The 15,898-nt window shown below is 33.9% G+C and overlaps 4 protein-coding genes across 5 annotated transcripts; 2 read left to right on the top strand and 2 right to left on the bottom strand.

The window, feature by feature from the left end:
* Positions 1-824: 824 nt before the first annotated feature.
* LOC149740434 (calmodulin-alpha-like) lies at positions 825-4,553 on the top strand. Its single transcript, XM_089873008.1, has 6 exons — positions 825-955; positions 1,594-1,768; positions 1,948-2,045; positions 3,119-3,267; positions 3,338-3,392; positions 3,887-4,553. Exons 2-6 carry the CDS (start codon positions 1,650-1,652, stop codon positions 4,045-4,047), a joined length of 582 nt encoding a protein of 193 aa, XP_089729134.1. The 5' UTR covers positions 825-955; positions 1,594-1,649; the 3' UTR covers positions 4,048-4,553.
* A 41-nt stretch (positions 4,554-4,594) lies between these two features.
* On the bottom strand, positions 4,595-7,132 carry LOC149740435 (uncharacterized). The gene is made up of 4 exons (XM_089873015.1): positions 6,257-7,132; positions 5,659-5,930; positions 5,280-5,449; positions 4,595-4,998 (listed from the first exon to the last, which is right to left on the bottom strand). Exons 1-4 carry the CDS (start codon positions 7,130-7,132, stop codon positions 4,835-4,837), a joined length of 1,482 nt encoding a protein of 493 aa, XP_089729141.1. The 3' UTR covers positions 4,595-4,834.
* A 1,629-nt stretch (positions 7,133-8,761) lies between these two features.
* LOC149740436 (dnaJ homolog subfamily C member 5-like) lies at positions 8,762-14,077 on the top strand. Of its 2 annotated transcripts, XM_089873007.1 has the most exons (5): positions 8,762-8,931; positions 9,522-9,735; positions 10,095-10,236; positions 11,962-12,047; positions 13,005-14,077. In XM_089873007.1, exons 1-4 carry the CDS (start codon positions 8,801-8,803, stop codon positions 12,036-12,038), a joined length of 564 nt encoding a protein of 187 aa, XP_089729133.1. In that variant the 5' UTR covers positions 8,762-8,800; the 3' UTR covers positions 12,039-12,047; positions 13,005-14,077. The 2 variants fall into 2 exon arrangements, with proteins under 2 accessions (XP_089729133.1, XP_089729132.1); XM_089873006.1 differs by lacking the exon at positions 11,962-12,047.
* LOC149740437 (uncharacterized) lies at positions 14,074-15,724 on the bottom strand. The gene is made up of 4 exons (XM_089873009.1): positions 15,459-15,724; positions 15,269-15,397; positions 14,686-14,797; positions 14,074-14,452 (listed from the first exon to the last, which is right to left on the bottom strand). The coding sequence occupies exons 1-4, from the start codon at positions 15,582-15,584 to the stop codon at positions 14,295-14,297; spliced, it is 525 nt and encodes a 174-aa protein (XP_089729135.1). The 5' UTR covers positions 15,585-15,724; the 3' UTR covers positions 14,074-14,294.
* Between the last annotated feature and the right edge of the window lie 174 nt (positions 15,725-15,898).

Here is a 15,898-nt window from a genome sequence, read left to right on the forward strand (position 1 = left end):
TACGGTTGACCTACCTTCTTATGAGAAGGATTTGTAGTTGTTTTGGTTCTAGACACTGGGCTTTGTTCAGCGCTCATATATTTCAGGTAGCTTACTAAGATGTACTCAGTTTGTTGTTACGTTTTTAAACAAGGCATTTGATATGTAATGAAGGAGAATGTAACGAAACCGGATGCTGTTAGTTTGGTTGTCTCAAGTTTGTGGTTTTCGTAAAAGGGCGCGGACAGGAAAACGGAAATCATTGAACAAATGTCGCCCCCGTTTTGCCAAAAAAGTACGGGGCGATTCGTTTAGTGTATGGCAGACAATTTGATACGACTTTCTATCGTAAGAAGAGGCAAGGTCAACTTGAGTAAACGCTAATTGCTAGCTATCATTGTACAAGAGCAGATAGTTGAAAGCAGTAATTATTTTTCTACGTCAACAATGAGAATGACGTAAAGAGTGGATGCGCATTACGTACAATCTACCGATACTTCTTTGATAATGAGTTATACAGCTGTGTACAACCCATCGTATTCGCATTTAGATTGTTTTCTTCGCCGCGTCGCTGTTCGTAACGCGGTCTGTACATTTGTGCGAGCTGAACCAGACGCGAGCCAATATTTACTTGAAACAGAGTAGATTGTTTGATTTAACGGTCGGGCGTCAATCAACAAGATTGTTTTCGCTGCAGGAAAGGTTCCGGTCCTTCAATTGATGTTCAATTACCTTGCGTGGTTGGGACGCACATAAAAATCGTTGTTGACACCATCAGAGAAATGTAGTGTGTTAAAATAAGACTTTTAAATATACACCTAATAAGTGTCATTTGATTTGTTTTTAGGAATTGCTGAGTATGTACTGACTAAATCTTTGCTGTATTTCGCTCTATAGGAATGTAAGCGTTAGGAGTATTTCCGAGTATAGTGGTTTCCAAATTAATGTAAATTGCTGAAAGAGTTTCATTACTAGGGTACGTTGAGTTACCGACATGTATTCAAATGTATGTAAATTTTATTTTCGTGTCGTGCTGTACAAAGAAGTCCAGATGTTTTTTACTATTGTGCAAGGTGTAATGTAGAGTCTATATTATCAACTACGATATTGGTATATAGCTTTGAACTACTGAATCGAGGAATAAAATAAAAGTATGTTTAGTAGACTGTGGTACAGCAAGACGTATGTAGTATACTGGTGTGATATAGTTTAGTCTCGTAGATCCCGTTTTCTGGTTAGGGCAGATGGAATGCGACAGTTTGTTATTCGAGCACCACTTGACACACTTGCGTAAATGATATCATTTGAATAGCATATCTGCTATTGCTTACTGAGTTGACGCATCGGACGTTATATTACGATGTCATCATGTTGATTCAACTGTCGATCTAAATTCACGCGCCGATAGTTTTGTTAAAATGTGTCAATCCGTAAATTGTGTGTTACGCTCGCATGGAAAGGCGTCAAGCAAATTGCAGGCAGCCATCCATTTTCAAATCCCGTGTCGTATTCCCACTGTAAAAACTAACTTGTATATTCCACATGTTATAGTAGGGTAGGGCAAAAGGGAACACGTTTTCAGTCTCATAATATTTGCTGTTTTTCTTTTTGCAGATTAATTGCAGTTCAATTAAATTTAATCTGTGGGTAATTTTTATTACGCCCTCGAGATGGCGCAAGAGAAGTCGCGACAATACAAGCGGAGACTTCGGGATAAGATTCGTTACTGCAGCAATGTTAGCATCCTAAGCACGCTCAGCGTTGGTTCGGAAGGCAACTGGAAAATGAGGTAAAATTCGTTTTTTTATCCTGGAATGTTAATAAGTATGTATGCCTACACCACTGAGCCTGGCATTAACGCGTTAAGTCCCCGTGACAGCTTACAAAATCCGTTTATCTGATCTCTGAAGCTAAAGACCTTGTAAATATGCTTGATTACGACATTCACAAAGTTCAATTTGTTTACAGAGTTCCCTCTCTTCGAGCAAGTCAGCTGCCAGAGGAATTGTTAGAGGTTTACGAAGAAGCTTTCTATTTGTTAGATCCAAACGATACGGGCGCCATCGGTAATTTGTTTTTCTACCCTGTTCTGTGCTAAGGTTTTAAATAACTACGACGATGGTTGTTGCAAGTATCAAACATATACCTTATATCCTTATATGTAGTAGGGTGGGGGAAGATGGGACACCTGTTCATTCTATTTTCTCTTCCAATATGGTAGTAAGCAAAAAACATTCAAAGAATTAGGAAACTGTATGTTTACAACTCCCATGCACCGTTGTTAATTGTTTAAAACACGATTAGGATATTTGGATATTCTGTGCTAAAGGTGTCCCATCTTTCCCCACCCTACTATATATAAGATTTTTTATATTCCTTCCTAGTTATAAGAAAATATTTTATATAATGCTTTTTAAGATTAAAAAAAGAATATTTTTATAAAACCCAATCTATTATACGAAATTTAGTTGTTTTTTTTCGAAAATGACGTTGAAACCGCGAGATAAATAGTTCGTTGTGTATAGACAGGGCGTATATTATTTATGCCTTTGATTAAACCACCTCATACCAGCATCAAACATTTCAATTGAGACAGGCTATAAATTGGATTTAATAAACTGGCTTTACCTGATGAAAAATTTTCGCTTGTCAACCGCTATAGTAAAGTTTTATTGCTTTTCACTTCAAGGTTGGCAAACACATGTTACTTGAATACTTATATGGGCATCGTAATGTAAGGTTTGGAATTTGTTTACTGATATATCATGATTTCGCTGATGTATTTTCGGCGAAGTTTTGCGGTACAATAAAGAATAATGAATGCGGCGAGCAGTTTAACCATGAGCTTTTTGTAACTGTTTTGGTTTGGTTCAAAAGTTTTAAAATCTTTAATATATATAGCAGACGTTTATCTAATTGTGTCTGCGCAAAATAATTGTACATTATAAACCTTTCTTTAATTGACCGCACAAACGGCAATACATTTAAAAATTATAAAAAGTAAATGTTACGAAAGGTTTTTTTTATAGCTTTACAGAATGGTTGCAGTGAATTGAAATACCGAGTATTTAGTATATAAACTTCAACCGCTGGTAACGTATTGCTTCGAGTAATTTCAGTAATCTATTTCCGTTATTAGGCGCTAGAGAGGTAGGCATCGTCATGCGAGCGCTTGGGCAAGAACCAACCGATGAAGAAATACAGAACCTTATACAAGAAGTTGACCGGAGTTCCACGGGTTCGCTCACTTTTAACGACTTTCTAGCTTTCCTCGCCCATATTTGCCAGGTGAGGCTTTTAATGTTTGAAGAGCATTCGGCCTTCTCGCAATTATCTAATCCATCGTTATACGTCACAGGACGAAGACCCCGACGAAGAATGGGAATCTGTGTTTAAAAGATTTGATAGAAACGGTAAGTCGACTGAGGGTGGAATGTAAATACTCCCTTCACTTTATTATATTTATCTAGTAAAGCACAAAGCTCCTATATTCAAACATAAAATGTGTTATTATATACCTACATCAAAACACAAGACTGATTATATAAGTTAAGCTTAACACAATTATTTTACAAACATGATTATTAATCGTGTTTCCTTCATTCATCTATAGTCATATACCATCTTATATTGGTATGGGAATTTAAAGCTGACATATATACATCAGTATACAAGGCTGGATTTAGAAGACCATATAGCTTCAGGAACTATGAGTACATTCAGACAATAAAATTTGAATTTGTCGCCAAATGTCGTTAAAATATCTCGCATTTTAAATGCCCCAAACCGTCTTACCGATAATATCCTATTCTGAGCACATAGCATTGAGCTAAATAGCATGGGACTGTATTTCATGCCTTTGTTAATTAAATGAACATTGTTTCTAGCATAGTGTTTTATTCTACAGGTGACGGATATATTGACGAAAATGACCTGCGCAAGTCTTTAATAGAACTCAGACTTAAATTTACCGACGCCGACATTGAAGAAATGATTTGCGAATTTTTGCCTCCTAACGCCAAAGTGCGAAGGCTTGATTTTGATGACTTTATTAACATAGTTGCGTAACACACATATGTATATGATTGTTGTGGTGCATGGCAGGGCGCGATAGTGATAATAGACTGCATTCTATTTAAATCAACACCGTGCTTACTGCTATCACAATTATTCCATTTGTTTGAGAAAGTGTTGAAGAAGGACTGACTTCTTTGAGGCGTTTATTAATGAGATTGTGACCATAAATTAATATGTTGGTTTTAACTGTTAGTTGGCGTTCTTCTCCTTTAAATTAATGCATCAGTCTAATGCATTGTTACGCTGCCAGCAGATTCTTACATTCAAACATAATATTGTATGACTATAATGTTCAGACGAATTCTACCAAACATGTACCTTGTATTCTTATTTTTGGTGCTTCTTACTTTAATGCAATCTTCAATTTTCAGCTTTGCGCTTTCATAACGCGTGTTCATAATACAATGCAAATGTTGCATAAGTCCTTACTTTAAACTTTTTATCTTTTTATGAACTCGTATATTTTAGAAGCAACAAATAGAAACGCTCATGGTATACTTCTGCATCTATACTAGTTAAATAAATTTTTTGGGGGGTGGGGAAAGATGGGACACGTTTTCATTCTATATTTTTTCCAAATTGGTAGTAAACAAAAAACATTTAAAGAATTATAAAACCGTTTCCCCACGATATACCCTTGTTAATTGTTTAAAACCTGATCAGGATGTTTGAATATTTTGTGCTAAAGGTGTCCCGTCTTCCTCCACTGTACAATATACATCAAATTTCAGACACCTTTGTCGCAGTAAGCATGTCACAAGCATTTTGTTATGATTTTTTATCGTAAAAAATATGACAGAAACACTGACAGTGGCCAATAAAGGAATGCGAAAACGAAGAACGATGGATTTCTCTGCCCTGGGCCAGCAGAGGAGGGAATCGTGATATTGACTGAACTTCCATCATCTATTTGTATTTCGATCTCTTTGACGCAAGGTATGCCTAGAAACAAAGGGAAAGTATAGCGCTTGTATGGTGTGTATACATTGGTACGAATGTAAGTAAGTTTCGCGTGTAATGCAAAGAATACACGATCGATATACATATTTTAATCAAATTATTATGTAGGATAAGGTATAAGTTTCCTTAAGATGTTTCATGTGTTATCCTTCTCTGATATTTATACAGAACTATATAGCCTATACCTATATCTCTCCAAAATTACGTTCTAACGCTTTAAATCCTACCGCTCTTTACATAGAATCTGGTTTAGTTTTTCAAACCTGGTGAGGATGTTGTCATTGCTGTCATGGTGGTTGTCCATGGAAACGTTGTGCTTGTCGGATAAGGAAGTGTTTTAAATGGGATCTTTTTATCCCGATCGGTGTTAGTGCATAACTTGTCCACACAAGTATCTGGTGGTTCTTTCGTGTTTCCAAAGGCTGGGTTTTGGCTACGAAAATCGTTAAATTTTATTTGTGTGTCTTATATACACACCGGCATAGTATAATCGCTTAGTCGAAGATCTAGTGAGATGACACACGCGTTAAACCATTTTATTTGTTTGTGTAGTTCTGCACCATATTGCTGTATTTGAGTGTATTAGTTTCTTCATAAGGAGATTATTCAAAACTTCCTTCGAGAACAATAATTTCCATTTACCTGGTTGCATTCAGAACTGTAGCGTTTTCACCTTTTTCAAGATAACCCCCGCAGTCGTAACATGACTTTCCACGTTTATAAGGGTGTCGGGTTTTTGGTGGTGTGGTGTAAGAAAACCCGGTCGCTTTTGATGACGTATAGTCTACGACGTTGCCGCGTGGTGCGTATGCACAAACCAGTAGAGTGGTATCCGTCCACGTCACTCCATTGATGACATATTTTCGGCAGCATGAAGCAGTACAGCCCAGTTTAAACGTTTCCGCCCATATTACCTGCTCCACAAAATATGTATATAGTGTATAGTGAGGTGAAATGGAATATTCTGTTTCTTATCCGTTCAATTCTCTTTTTCGTTCCATTTAGTAGTAAACAGGAAATAGTCAAAAAAATTGTGTGTACCTGTATAGCCCCTATTACAAAACGCGTCGTTATTCATTCATTCAGCATTCATTTATTCACTCACTCATTCATTCATTTATTCATTCTTTTTTTTCGCTAATTAGTCGGCATGTTAAATAGTCATTCCCGGTTAAACTGTTGAATATATTATTAACCGTTTTAATCCATGTATTTCAAGTAGTGCCACAGCCTATCATACCTGTAAGTAATGTCGGCAAACTGAAGAACACGTCCTCTCTTCATAATCGTAATAAAGTTTTTCTGACATCCACGCTTCCATGACGTCTGTGACGAAACTATTCGGCAAACCTCCTGTATTTCTCCAGGCAAACCAATTAAAACCAATCTCTGCATTTATTTCGCTGTGCCTCACAATATCTATTGCAGGTTTTCCGCTCCCTACGTGGTGAAACGCATTCCTTTCACTAAAACTGCACGAATCCGTTTTGTTCTGAGCCACCCATTCCAATTCCTCGTCCCATGTTTTCAGCAACATATTCGTCGCTGTTGGATCGACGTTTCTTCTTGCCTTGTTGTGCTCGAATAACAACATTTCTTTCTGTTGCTTTGTGAGTATGATTCTTTTAAGGTTAGGCAGCGGGGTGGTTGGGGGTCCCGGGTCGATTGGCGATGCTGTTGTTTCGCAAACTGGCAGTTCAACATATCTACCATTATAAAATCGCCACCGAGATTTGAACTTCTCAATCGGTAACTTAAGTTTTTCCTCTTCATTCGATATATATACTTTCACCTTTTTACGATGAACAATTTCGTCAAATCTCGAGCTTGCTTTCTTTATAAACTCCGATCCAGGACTTCGACGATACCGCTCGAAAAATTTATCCATAAAAAAGTCGTCTTCTTCTGCTGAAGGAATTCCATAGATTGAAAACAGAGTCGCTCTTAAAGTTTTGCATTTCGGAGATGTGTCAGTTAAACTACAACGCAATGTTGAATTAAAACTCTTGCTCTCCGATTCTGCACCATCGCTCCAACATAATGATGCTGGTGCGCAAATTAATATCATCAGGAACATTTTAAAATACCTTCCCAATGAAAATACAGCGAACATCATTTTACATATATGCAGTACCAAGATTATTGTAATATTTTAGTGTCCTGTAGTTTTTACTATACTATAGTATTACAATGTGACATCATACAAGATAGCATTGATGATGTCATGATTTCAGTAAAAATGTTGCAATGACGTTCAAAGTATATTACGAAGCTCATTCACAAATCTTTTACCTGGTAATGGAAATTAAAAGCGGTTTAGGAGTAGGCGAATCCCCTGTAACGTTAAAGTGCGTCACCTTACGAACCAATTAGCTTTATTAAGCACACAGTTTTTGATTTTCGTTGCGGAACTTAGTATAGTATGTGTTTTGTAAGGAACGAGTATACGCAAATAAGCTTTAATGACCACCAGACAATGTATAGTGTGTACATTGTACAATAAGGCGGCCGCACTGCTGAAAGTCCGGAAATAGTTTTCGCAAGATTTTAGTGTTGTGTAAGCCAACAAAAGTTGTATAGCAATATTTTAAACTTCGTGTGGCCTGAATTTGTAAAATGTTTATTATAAAAAAAACCGGACCAAAGCAGTACATTGTGCACATTTGTGTTTTATGATTTGTGCAGTTTTGTTATGATAAAAATCACTATATCTATTTATGTTTTAGGCGCAAAAAGAGAAATTTAACCTGGTAAATTTATACTGTTAAACACTATGATAAAATTTGGCCAATAAAAGAAACAGAAACTAAAGAGTTACAAACTGTTGTTAATGTGTTATTTCTAGAATTGTTAATAATTTTTAACAATTATTGCTTTGCACTTTTATGTGTTATATTTTGTTAAAAACAATACATAGAAGATAGAGGGTAAGTATGATAAAGTTAATTTTTTCTAAACTTATATGAAAAAAATGCTGTACAGTGGTCACAAGGATTTTTACATATATATATAGGGGGGTGGGGGTTTAATCAAAATTATTATTACTTTTTTTTAAAGGGGATGGGGTTTTAATCAATTTTTTTTGTGTGGTTTAAATGGGGGGAGGGGTTGCAACCCCCTAACCCCCTCCCTGGCTGCGCCATTGTATATATATATATTTATATATATATATGTAAAAATCCTTGTGATAATGCAATATAGATTCTTTATATACAACCTGTTTTTTTAAACAAATAATTATATATATATGTATATATAAAATTAACACACACATTGACACATACATATATATATTAAAACTATAAACTGAGATAGAATTTCTTGTTTATATATGAAGGCTAATATTTTCAAATTGGTATAGAGTCACATTTTGTTTTCATGACGTTAGTCCTTAAGTTGTCTGTATTCACAGTCAATAAAAAACGGCATTGTGTAACAAATCCCTGCGATGCTATTCAGTTACTCAATTTTCTTTTATTGTAATTTTGTTGTCTGTTGTGAATACCAACAATATTGGACCTTATATGCTAATTAAATCGGGAAATATTTTAAAATAAGCACTTTTTTATTTAAGTTGATTTTGTAAGTTTGACCTTATAGGCGGTAAACCTACTCTTTTTTGTGATATAGTTTCAATAGTATTGTTTTTATTTTACTAAGCAGCTCTGGTACTGTGCCACGATCTTTTGTAGCAACTTTAATTTTTTTTATATAAATATAGATTAACTAAACTTTTTTTTAATAGGTCATACTTCATAGATTAGAACTTTTTTAAAAGTTTATTATGTCAAATGAACCTCAACCTCAAGGGGGCGCTGGAGTGCAAAGAAAGTTGTCGCGTAAAGGTGAATCACTGTACCATGTGTTGGATCTAGAAAAAGGAGCCTCACCCGATGAAATAAAAAAGAAATACAGGTAAAATTGTTTTCATCATCTTTCCATCTTCTGTTAAAAATGAATAGATCAAAACATATTTTTATGCTGTGTTGATAGAAACTGTTAAAAACAAAAATATATTGCAATTTCCTACTGTTAGAAAACTGGGTAATATACTTCAAGTGTTATGAGGACACTATGTAAAAATGCAAAATCTTCACCATTTATGATTTATGGTTAATAGTTTAAAGTTCTTTAAACAGGTTTACAACAAATCACTGTTTTTAGATGAATGAATAAATCATACTGATTCATCTCGGAGTCATTATAACATGGCAGATTTATTTAATCCATTTCTTGCCCATTTCAAGTTATAACATATATATATATATACAACTTTGTGGATGATTGTTTTAACTTTTTTTTTCTGAATGGTTCTAATTTTGACCCTAACCCATGAACAACCACTGGGTTGGAAGTCAGTGTCTGTTAAACGTCTTGCCCAAGAACGCATATGCGGACACTGGTAGCAGTATCGAGCACCGAAAATTTTTCGTTTAGCTATTACACTGGATGATGTTAATTTAAAAACCTTTTTAAACTTTTATTTTAAAACTTTATATTATTAGGCGACTTGCTCTTAAATATCACCCGGACAAAAATCCAAACAATCCTGAAGCGACAGAAAAGTTCAAAGAAATCAACAATGCAAATAAAATTTTACAAGATGAAAAGAAGAAGGAAATTTATGACCAGTATGGCTCTCTTGGTTTGTACATTGCTGATCAAATAGGAGAAGACAACCTGAGGACTTATTTTGCTTTCCAATCTCCATTGGCCAAGGTAAAGAAAAAATAACAATGATGTTTTTACTTTATGTAGAATGCTGGGGAGGATTAAGGACTATTTCATATTTATGTTATAAGAGTTTTTTAAAAACCCATCTAACAAACTAAAGATAACTGTCTATAGTTACATAGGAACTGATAAATATTTAAAAAGGGGCATGACAATATGACATCACCATGAATTTTTCCACTTTGTCTACGCCACTGTGTAATTATATTTTTCCTTTACACTGTACAGTATTAAAACATAATAAGTCATATAACTCATTTATATATATATATTTTAAGTCCTAAAAAGTCATATCAATTTTAACTGGTTTCGATTTTAATTATGGTTTATGATTTTTTTTATAGTGCTTGTCCATATTCTGTTGCTTGGCCACTGGTTGTTGCTTCTGTTGCTGTTGTTGTTGCTTCTGCTTCAACTGCTGCTGTGGAGCTTGTAAACCAGAACTGGACGAAGAGTTTGATATTCCACCTGAGGATTTAGAAGCAGGTGAGTTGTTTTTTTGCAGTTTTTAAACTAAGAAATAGTTTTCAACTTTAGTATGCATGTCAGTTGTTGTACATTGAAGTCTTCTAAGTATATATTGAAATTTTAAACTTCACTGGACTATGGTAGCTGTCCAATATCCAAACTAAATGTGTTTTAACATCTATTGGTAAAGAATATGATTATATGAGTAGGTGTGTTTCATTCCAATGAGTGTTTTACTTGCCCACACATTTTACATAACAGTAACATGCTTCATTAAACTTCTTTGTAGCTGCTATTATCCACTTCTTTGATTTGTGATTGACTGTGTTATTAATTATATACATTAACGTTTTCAAGCTCTATATACATTTTCAAGCTCTTAAATAATGTTTCCACGAAATTTTACCAAAGTTTGCTTAAAAATTTGTAAGACATGTGAGCGTCACTAAATTTGGTAATACACAGTAACTAATTAAGTCTAATACCTCAAAGATAGCTAGGTGCAGGTTACAAACCAGCAAATCTGAACTGTTATGAAAAATTAAAAAAAAAATTGAAAGGTAAATTTATTTTGACAAGAAAGCACGTCCATATAAACCTGTCTTACTTTTTTATTATTGGGAAATATGTATTTATACCTTCAAATGATTGACAAATTTAAAAAAAACAACTTTTTCTTGAGTACTGTAGGACTTTTTCATTTCATATGGGTTGGGTTCCACAATGAGGCGCGCCACAGAACCTGTTTTTTTTAGCCAGGGATCCTTATTAACCGTATACACAAATAATAATATATATAATATACTATATGCACATTTTTTTGTCCAAATTTGGTTATAATGCATCCTGTGTGTGAATAAGTATTCATTTAAAATCATTTAAACTATCCTATTTTCATCAAACTGACACAGAACCATTTCCATTCCATGAGTGGTCTGTCTAAAGATCAAAACTATTACTTGTTAAAGAATAACTGCTAACTCTCGATTTGTAATAGTTTGATTTTAATTTTCTTTATTACAAGATACTGATAGACGTGATAGCTTACTTTACGCATAAAATAAAGCAGATTTGGGATAAAAATATATACCTTTCTTTGGTATTTTTAAATTAATGTTTCATTACTTTCAAACTGACATTAGTCATTCTTGTTTTTATGCACTCATATCATACCATCTCACCAGTGCTTGAATATTTTGTTTCGTTTGAGTTTATAATGGCTATAGTATTGGTATATGCTTGAATCTGAATCAATCTTTTAAATTATTCATGTTTGTCAATACAGAAAACAGTCTATTTTTTTATACACCGTTACAGTCTCTGTGACTCAGTCTGTGTCATATTATGAATGTCCATCTCATGGCACTCGGTTTTCTTTAGTATACAATACCTTATGTTTATGTAGTTGAAGTCTTCTTGTATTCAAATAAGTCATGTCTCATGTACACCAAATTGTCTACTCATGGCCAAGTGTCTATTTTAGTCTAAGAAATTTGAGGCGTGAAGCGTGAATGCCTTTCTGTATCTGGTTAACGTCTTGCCAAATATTTTACATTTTGGTTCAATTTTAACAGTACCCATATATGGAAACGTTTGGGGGCATTTAGTATCACATTTAATTTTTTTACATTGTGATAAAACTCATTTTAAATCATGTCATTAGTAGTTTTTTAATTGTTAAAGCCTGATTGGAATGTGATCACATTTCTTGTTGTGTTATCACTCTGCTTTATACGACTGCAGAAAAGAAAACACAATATCAAACAACTACCACATCTGAACCAGTACAGAATCAGCCTATCAGTTTATCAATGGAGTAATGATTATAGGTGACCACTGCATGCTGAAATCCTTTAGATTTTAACAACCACTGAAAGGAAACTTTATAAAAAAAAGCTTTCTATTCATGTAGATCTAATGATTTTTGTGTTTTCTTTATGCAAAATCTAATTTTCTGGCACTTGGATCATTTCATAACATGTGTGTGCATGCTGGATGAACATAATTTTGACTTATCACAGTTTGAACAATTGATTTGCGGTTTTATGTAGAGTTATGACAGCTCTAAGCTGCAAATTCAAAGTCGACAATTCATAAATGACAAAATTAGTTAGTTGAAGTGAAGCTTACTAGTTAGTGGCTAAATAAAAAGTGGAGACGTCTAGCTTAGGGGTTCATGTAATAGTATAGGAATTGTTGACATTGCTTGAATTATTGGCTTTGAATTTGTGATTTTGAATTATTGTGAAAGCCTTTTATGACTTATGTTCATCTCTGCATGTACTTTCTAATACAATACACACCATAAAACATTCCTCACATTCAAATGACCACATTTAAACAAATATCACGTAAATTCTTCAGTACAAAGATTGTGTTGGTCCCACAGTATCAGTAGCTCTGCTTTAGTTGTGGTGGCAGCGTAAAATTAATGGAATTGATCAGTATTTAAAAATCAATACTGATTAACTTAATTCATGCTTGTGTGCTCTTTACTGATTGTTTTAACTGCTGAACTAATAACCAAACATTTTTTCTGGTGTTGGATGCATAGTTATAATCTTTTTATTTATACCTGTTAAAAAATGGTGATTTTCCAGGCTGAGTAGAGAAAAACATTTTTTTACCTTTAAAATAAACCTTTGAATAGTCCCACTGTATCAGTAATCTCTTTTTTGATTTCATGTATTCATTCGTGCCTAATACGCAAGTATAATTAGGGTTGATTCAGTGGAAAATAGAGATTGATTGGTTTGGTTGTTTAAACTACATTTTCTTCATTTTAGATGGTGATGATGAGGATAATTCTACAGTGACTGCCCAGCCCTTGGGCGCATCACCTCCATCAGGTACATCTCTCGGCGAATCAACCAATGAGAAGGTCCCATTAACCTCTGCACCCCAACCACAAGCTTACCAAACAAACACGCCATAATTTCACATATCTATGTCTGTTGAACTGTCTTCAGAATTTTGTGACTATGCATGTCATTCAATCTTATAATGAATCGCAGAAATAAGCTTCACCTCTGCTTTTAACCAGTTTTCAAATATTTAGGTTAATTTTTCATTGATACTTACTGTAACCAAAAGTTCTGTATAGCAACTTACACATATACATACGAATTACTAACGTCTTGTATTCATTTCCTGTTAATTTAATTGATGTGAAACTGTTAAATACAAAGGTTGTACTGTAGCTTTAATTCCACATAATTCTAAAGTGATAGCTAATGATGTAATATCGTGTTGACTTCAAGTCTGGTAATTCTTACTTGCTTATTTGTTGACTTTATTTACTGTTACAAATACTTAAGAATAATTTTTATTGTTTTTTATTTTGACTGTGTTTTAATGCCTGCCACTTAATTAAATATTCAAATTTCAATGGACCATGTAACAGCAAAGTTACACCTTTTTTAGAATTAAGAAAATAATATTTCCCATTGCAAAAAAAATTGTTGTTAGTGTCCGGTGCTGACTTTTGAACTTCTCTAAATGATCTGCAATGCGGTATGTCTATAACATGCAGTAGATGCTGATATGTAATGGTTAATTGTTTGCATTTATTATTTTTGTGTCTGTTAAAATTTATGCTATTCAAATTTAATGTTGTTGTTAAACAGCCATAATTACCAGTGCATAAATCATAGTTGTCGTATAAATAATTTTTAAAGAGACCAAAAACAGTTTTTTTTTTTTCAAATTTACAACAAACTCAAATATACATATTATGCGTCTTTGTTGTGAAGTTCGTTTAACCACATATTCCTTGCTTCTTTAACACTTTTTATTTAGTTAATTTACTTTGTCTGGTAGTTATAACCCAATCAAGCGAATATAGTAAAATTCAAACATATTGTTGTGCATGTATTTAAAAACCTTCATTTTTTTGCTAGGAACAGCTGAAAATTAAAGGCTAGTTAAAATAATAGCGACAAAATATTTCAACTTAGACGAGCTCATATTTAAGATTTTATTAAATGAAAATCTTTCATTCATGATAGGTTTGTTGTATAATTATATGTCAAGCCGACAGCATTGGTTGCAAGAATTAATTCAAGCAGGTCCATCACTCAACCAGGTGGCCATTGCATCTGACGTCCACCAAGTATGTGAATGTGCAAATGATAAACCGATTGTGCGCCATCCACCCCATCATTTATCACAACTCTATATCCTTTTTCCAACTTTAACAACTCAGCCACGTCTCGTGCAGTGCTTAGTAAATGTCCTGAATTGTGAATGGAACCCATAATTGAGTTATCATCCATGTAGTTTGAAAAAAATGAAACTTATTTACTTTGATGTGGCAAAGCAGGGACAATCATAACATACACCACATGCCATTTGTGTGGGTGATTGTTTTTTTACTCTTGGCAACTATTTAGATAATCCAGTATGCACTTTTACTACAATTTAATTTAAATCTATATTAAAGTTTCAAGTATTGGGTTTTGTATATACCGAGTAGTTGTTTATCTTGATCTGTCGATTTGCTCAGTTGTGGAATCGGAAATTTAGGAATGACAAGAACATGAACTGGAGCTTGTGGGTTGACATCATGAAAGGCTAAACACTGGAACATTTAGTAAAATATAGTTGATATTTTTATGACTAACACTATTATGACTAGGTGTCAAATGCAACAAATGGCCCATCTTAAAATTGCTTTATACTCACATGGCGGAAAAATGACAGTCGTTAAAACAGGCATGTTATGGCCATACACCTGTTGTCTGCTTACAAGTTACCACATATGTAACTTCGTGGTTATTGGGCCTTAACCTCTGGGTTAGAGACAGGAACTCTAACCTCTGTGCCGGACGATATATATAACAGGTTTTATTAAAACATGGCTACAATCACCTTTTGGATGTTGCTCAAATTGACAAAAATATTAGTCTTGAAATGAATGTTTTTGAAATTGTTGGCATTTGTACTATCATTTAAGTTTGCATTTGTTATATAATTAATTCTTAATTGTTCACTTTTTTCATTAGTTTACTATTATCGATATACTTTATGTTAAATTCAATATTAGTAAAACCTGATCGTCCTCATACACAATATTAGCAGGAATTGTTTTGTCAATGATTTTACTAAATATTGTGGCTTCTCCACTTCCAAACCTCTCCGCAGCAAGTTTGGCCAAATCGACCTCGTCGGTGTAGTTGCGCTGCATTGCAGATTATACAATAAAGTTATTGTTGTTGGCTAAAGAATTTTCGTTGACCTACCTTTGTAAAACAGTATAACACGTTTGCTGGAGTGGTAAGTTTATTTTTACTACACTGTTTTAGGAAAGCACAGCTTCTGGCCGTGCGTACTTTAGATATAAATGCACAGTTATGTCTACTGAACATGATGAATTTGTTGCAGTATTTTGCTGTACAATCGGGAATTTCGTAGCTCAAGAACAATAAAAACAAACAAACATTAAACGTGCTGTAGGGGTTTTCCCTTAAATAAAATCAGTCGCAATACATAGATAGAAAGATGTAATACCAAGTGAACGAAACAATTTTTACCTGCGTTTTATACACATAAAACAAAACTATATATTATAACACCTAAATGAACTTGAAAGGGATAGTCATTTGTTTGGAAAAAGAGCACCACATAAAATAACAAAGCACCCACGAAAAAATTTAAAACAAAGATATTTGAGGACCTGAGC

Source organism: Ciona robusta, chromosome 2 (genome assembly GCF_009617815.1).
Source record: "Ciona robusta chromosome 2, ASM961781v2".
Classification (NCBI taxonomy): Eukaryota; Metazoa; Chordata; class Ascidiacea; order Phlebobranchia; family Cionidae; genus Ciona; species Ciona robusta.

Coding starts and splice junctions, on each gene's coding strand:
- LOC149740436 (XM_089873006.1), top strand. CDS start 8,801: ATGTCAAATGAACCTCAACCTCAAGGGGGCGCTGGAGTGCAAAGAAAG. Junction 8,932..9,521: donor GAAATAAAAAAGAAATACAG/GTAAAATTGTTT, acceptor TTATATTATTAG/GCGACTTGCTCTTAAATATC. Junction 10,237..13,004: donor ACCTGAGGATTTAGAAGCAG/GTGAGTTGTTTT, acceptor TCTTCATTTTAG/ATGGTGATGATGAGGATAAT.
- LOC149740437 (XM_089873009.1), bottom strand. CDS start 15,584: ATGTTCAGTAGACATAACTGTGCATTTATATCTAAAGTACGCACGGCC. Junction 15,398..15,458: donor TGTTATACTGTTTTACAAAG/GTAGGTCAACGA, acceptor TCTGCAATGCAG/CGCAACTACACCGACGAGGT. Junction 14,453..14,685: donor TCAAGATAAACAACTACTCG/GTATATACAAAA, acceptor TTCACAATTCAG/GACATTTACTAAGCACTGCA.
- LOC149740434 (XM_089873008.1), top strand. CDS start 1,650: ATGGCGCAAGAGAAGTCGCGACAATACAAGCGGAGACTTCGGGATAAG. Junction 1,769..1,947: donor GAAGGCAACTGGAAAATGAG/GTAAAATTCGTT, acceptor ATTTGTTTACAG/AGTTCCCTCTCTTCGAGCAA. Junction 3,268..3,337: donor TCCTCGCCCATATTTGCCAG/GTGAGGCTTTTA, acceptor TATACGTCACAG/GACGAAGACCCCGACGAAGA.
- LOC149740435 (XM_089873015.1), bottom strand. CDS start 7,132: ATGATGTTCGCTGTATTTTCATTGGGAAGGTATTTTAAAATGTTCCTG. Junction 5,931..6,256: donor TTTGCCGACATTACTTACAG/GTATGATAGGCT, acceptor TTTGTGGAGCAG/GTAATATGGGCGGAAACGTT. Junction 5,450..5,658: donor ACAGTTCTGAATGCAACCAG/GTAAATGGAAAT, acceptor CGATTTTCGTAG/CCAAAACCCAGCCTTTGGAA.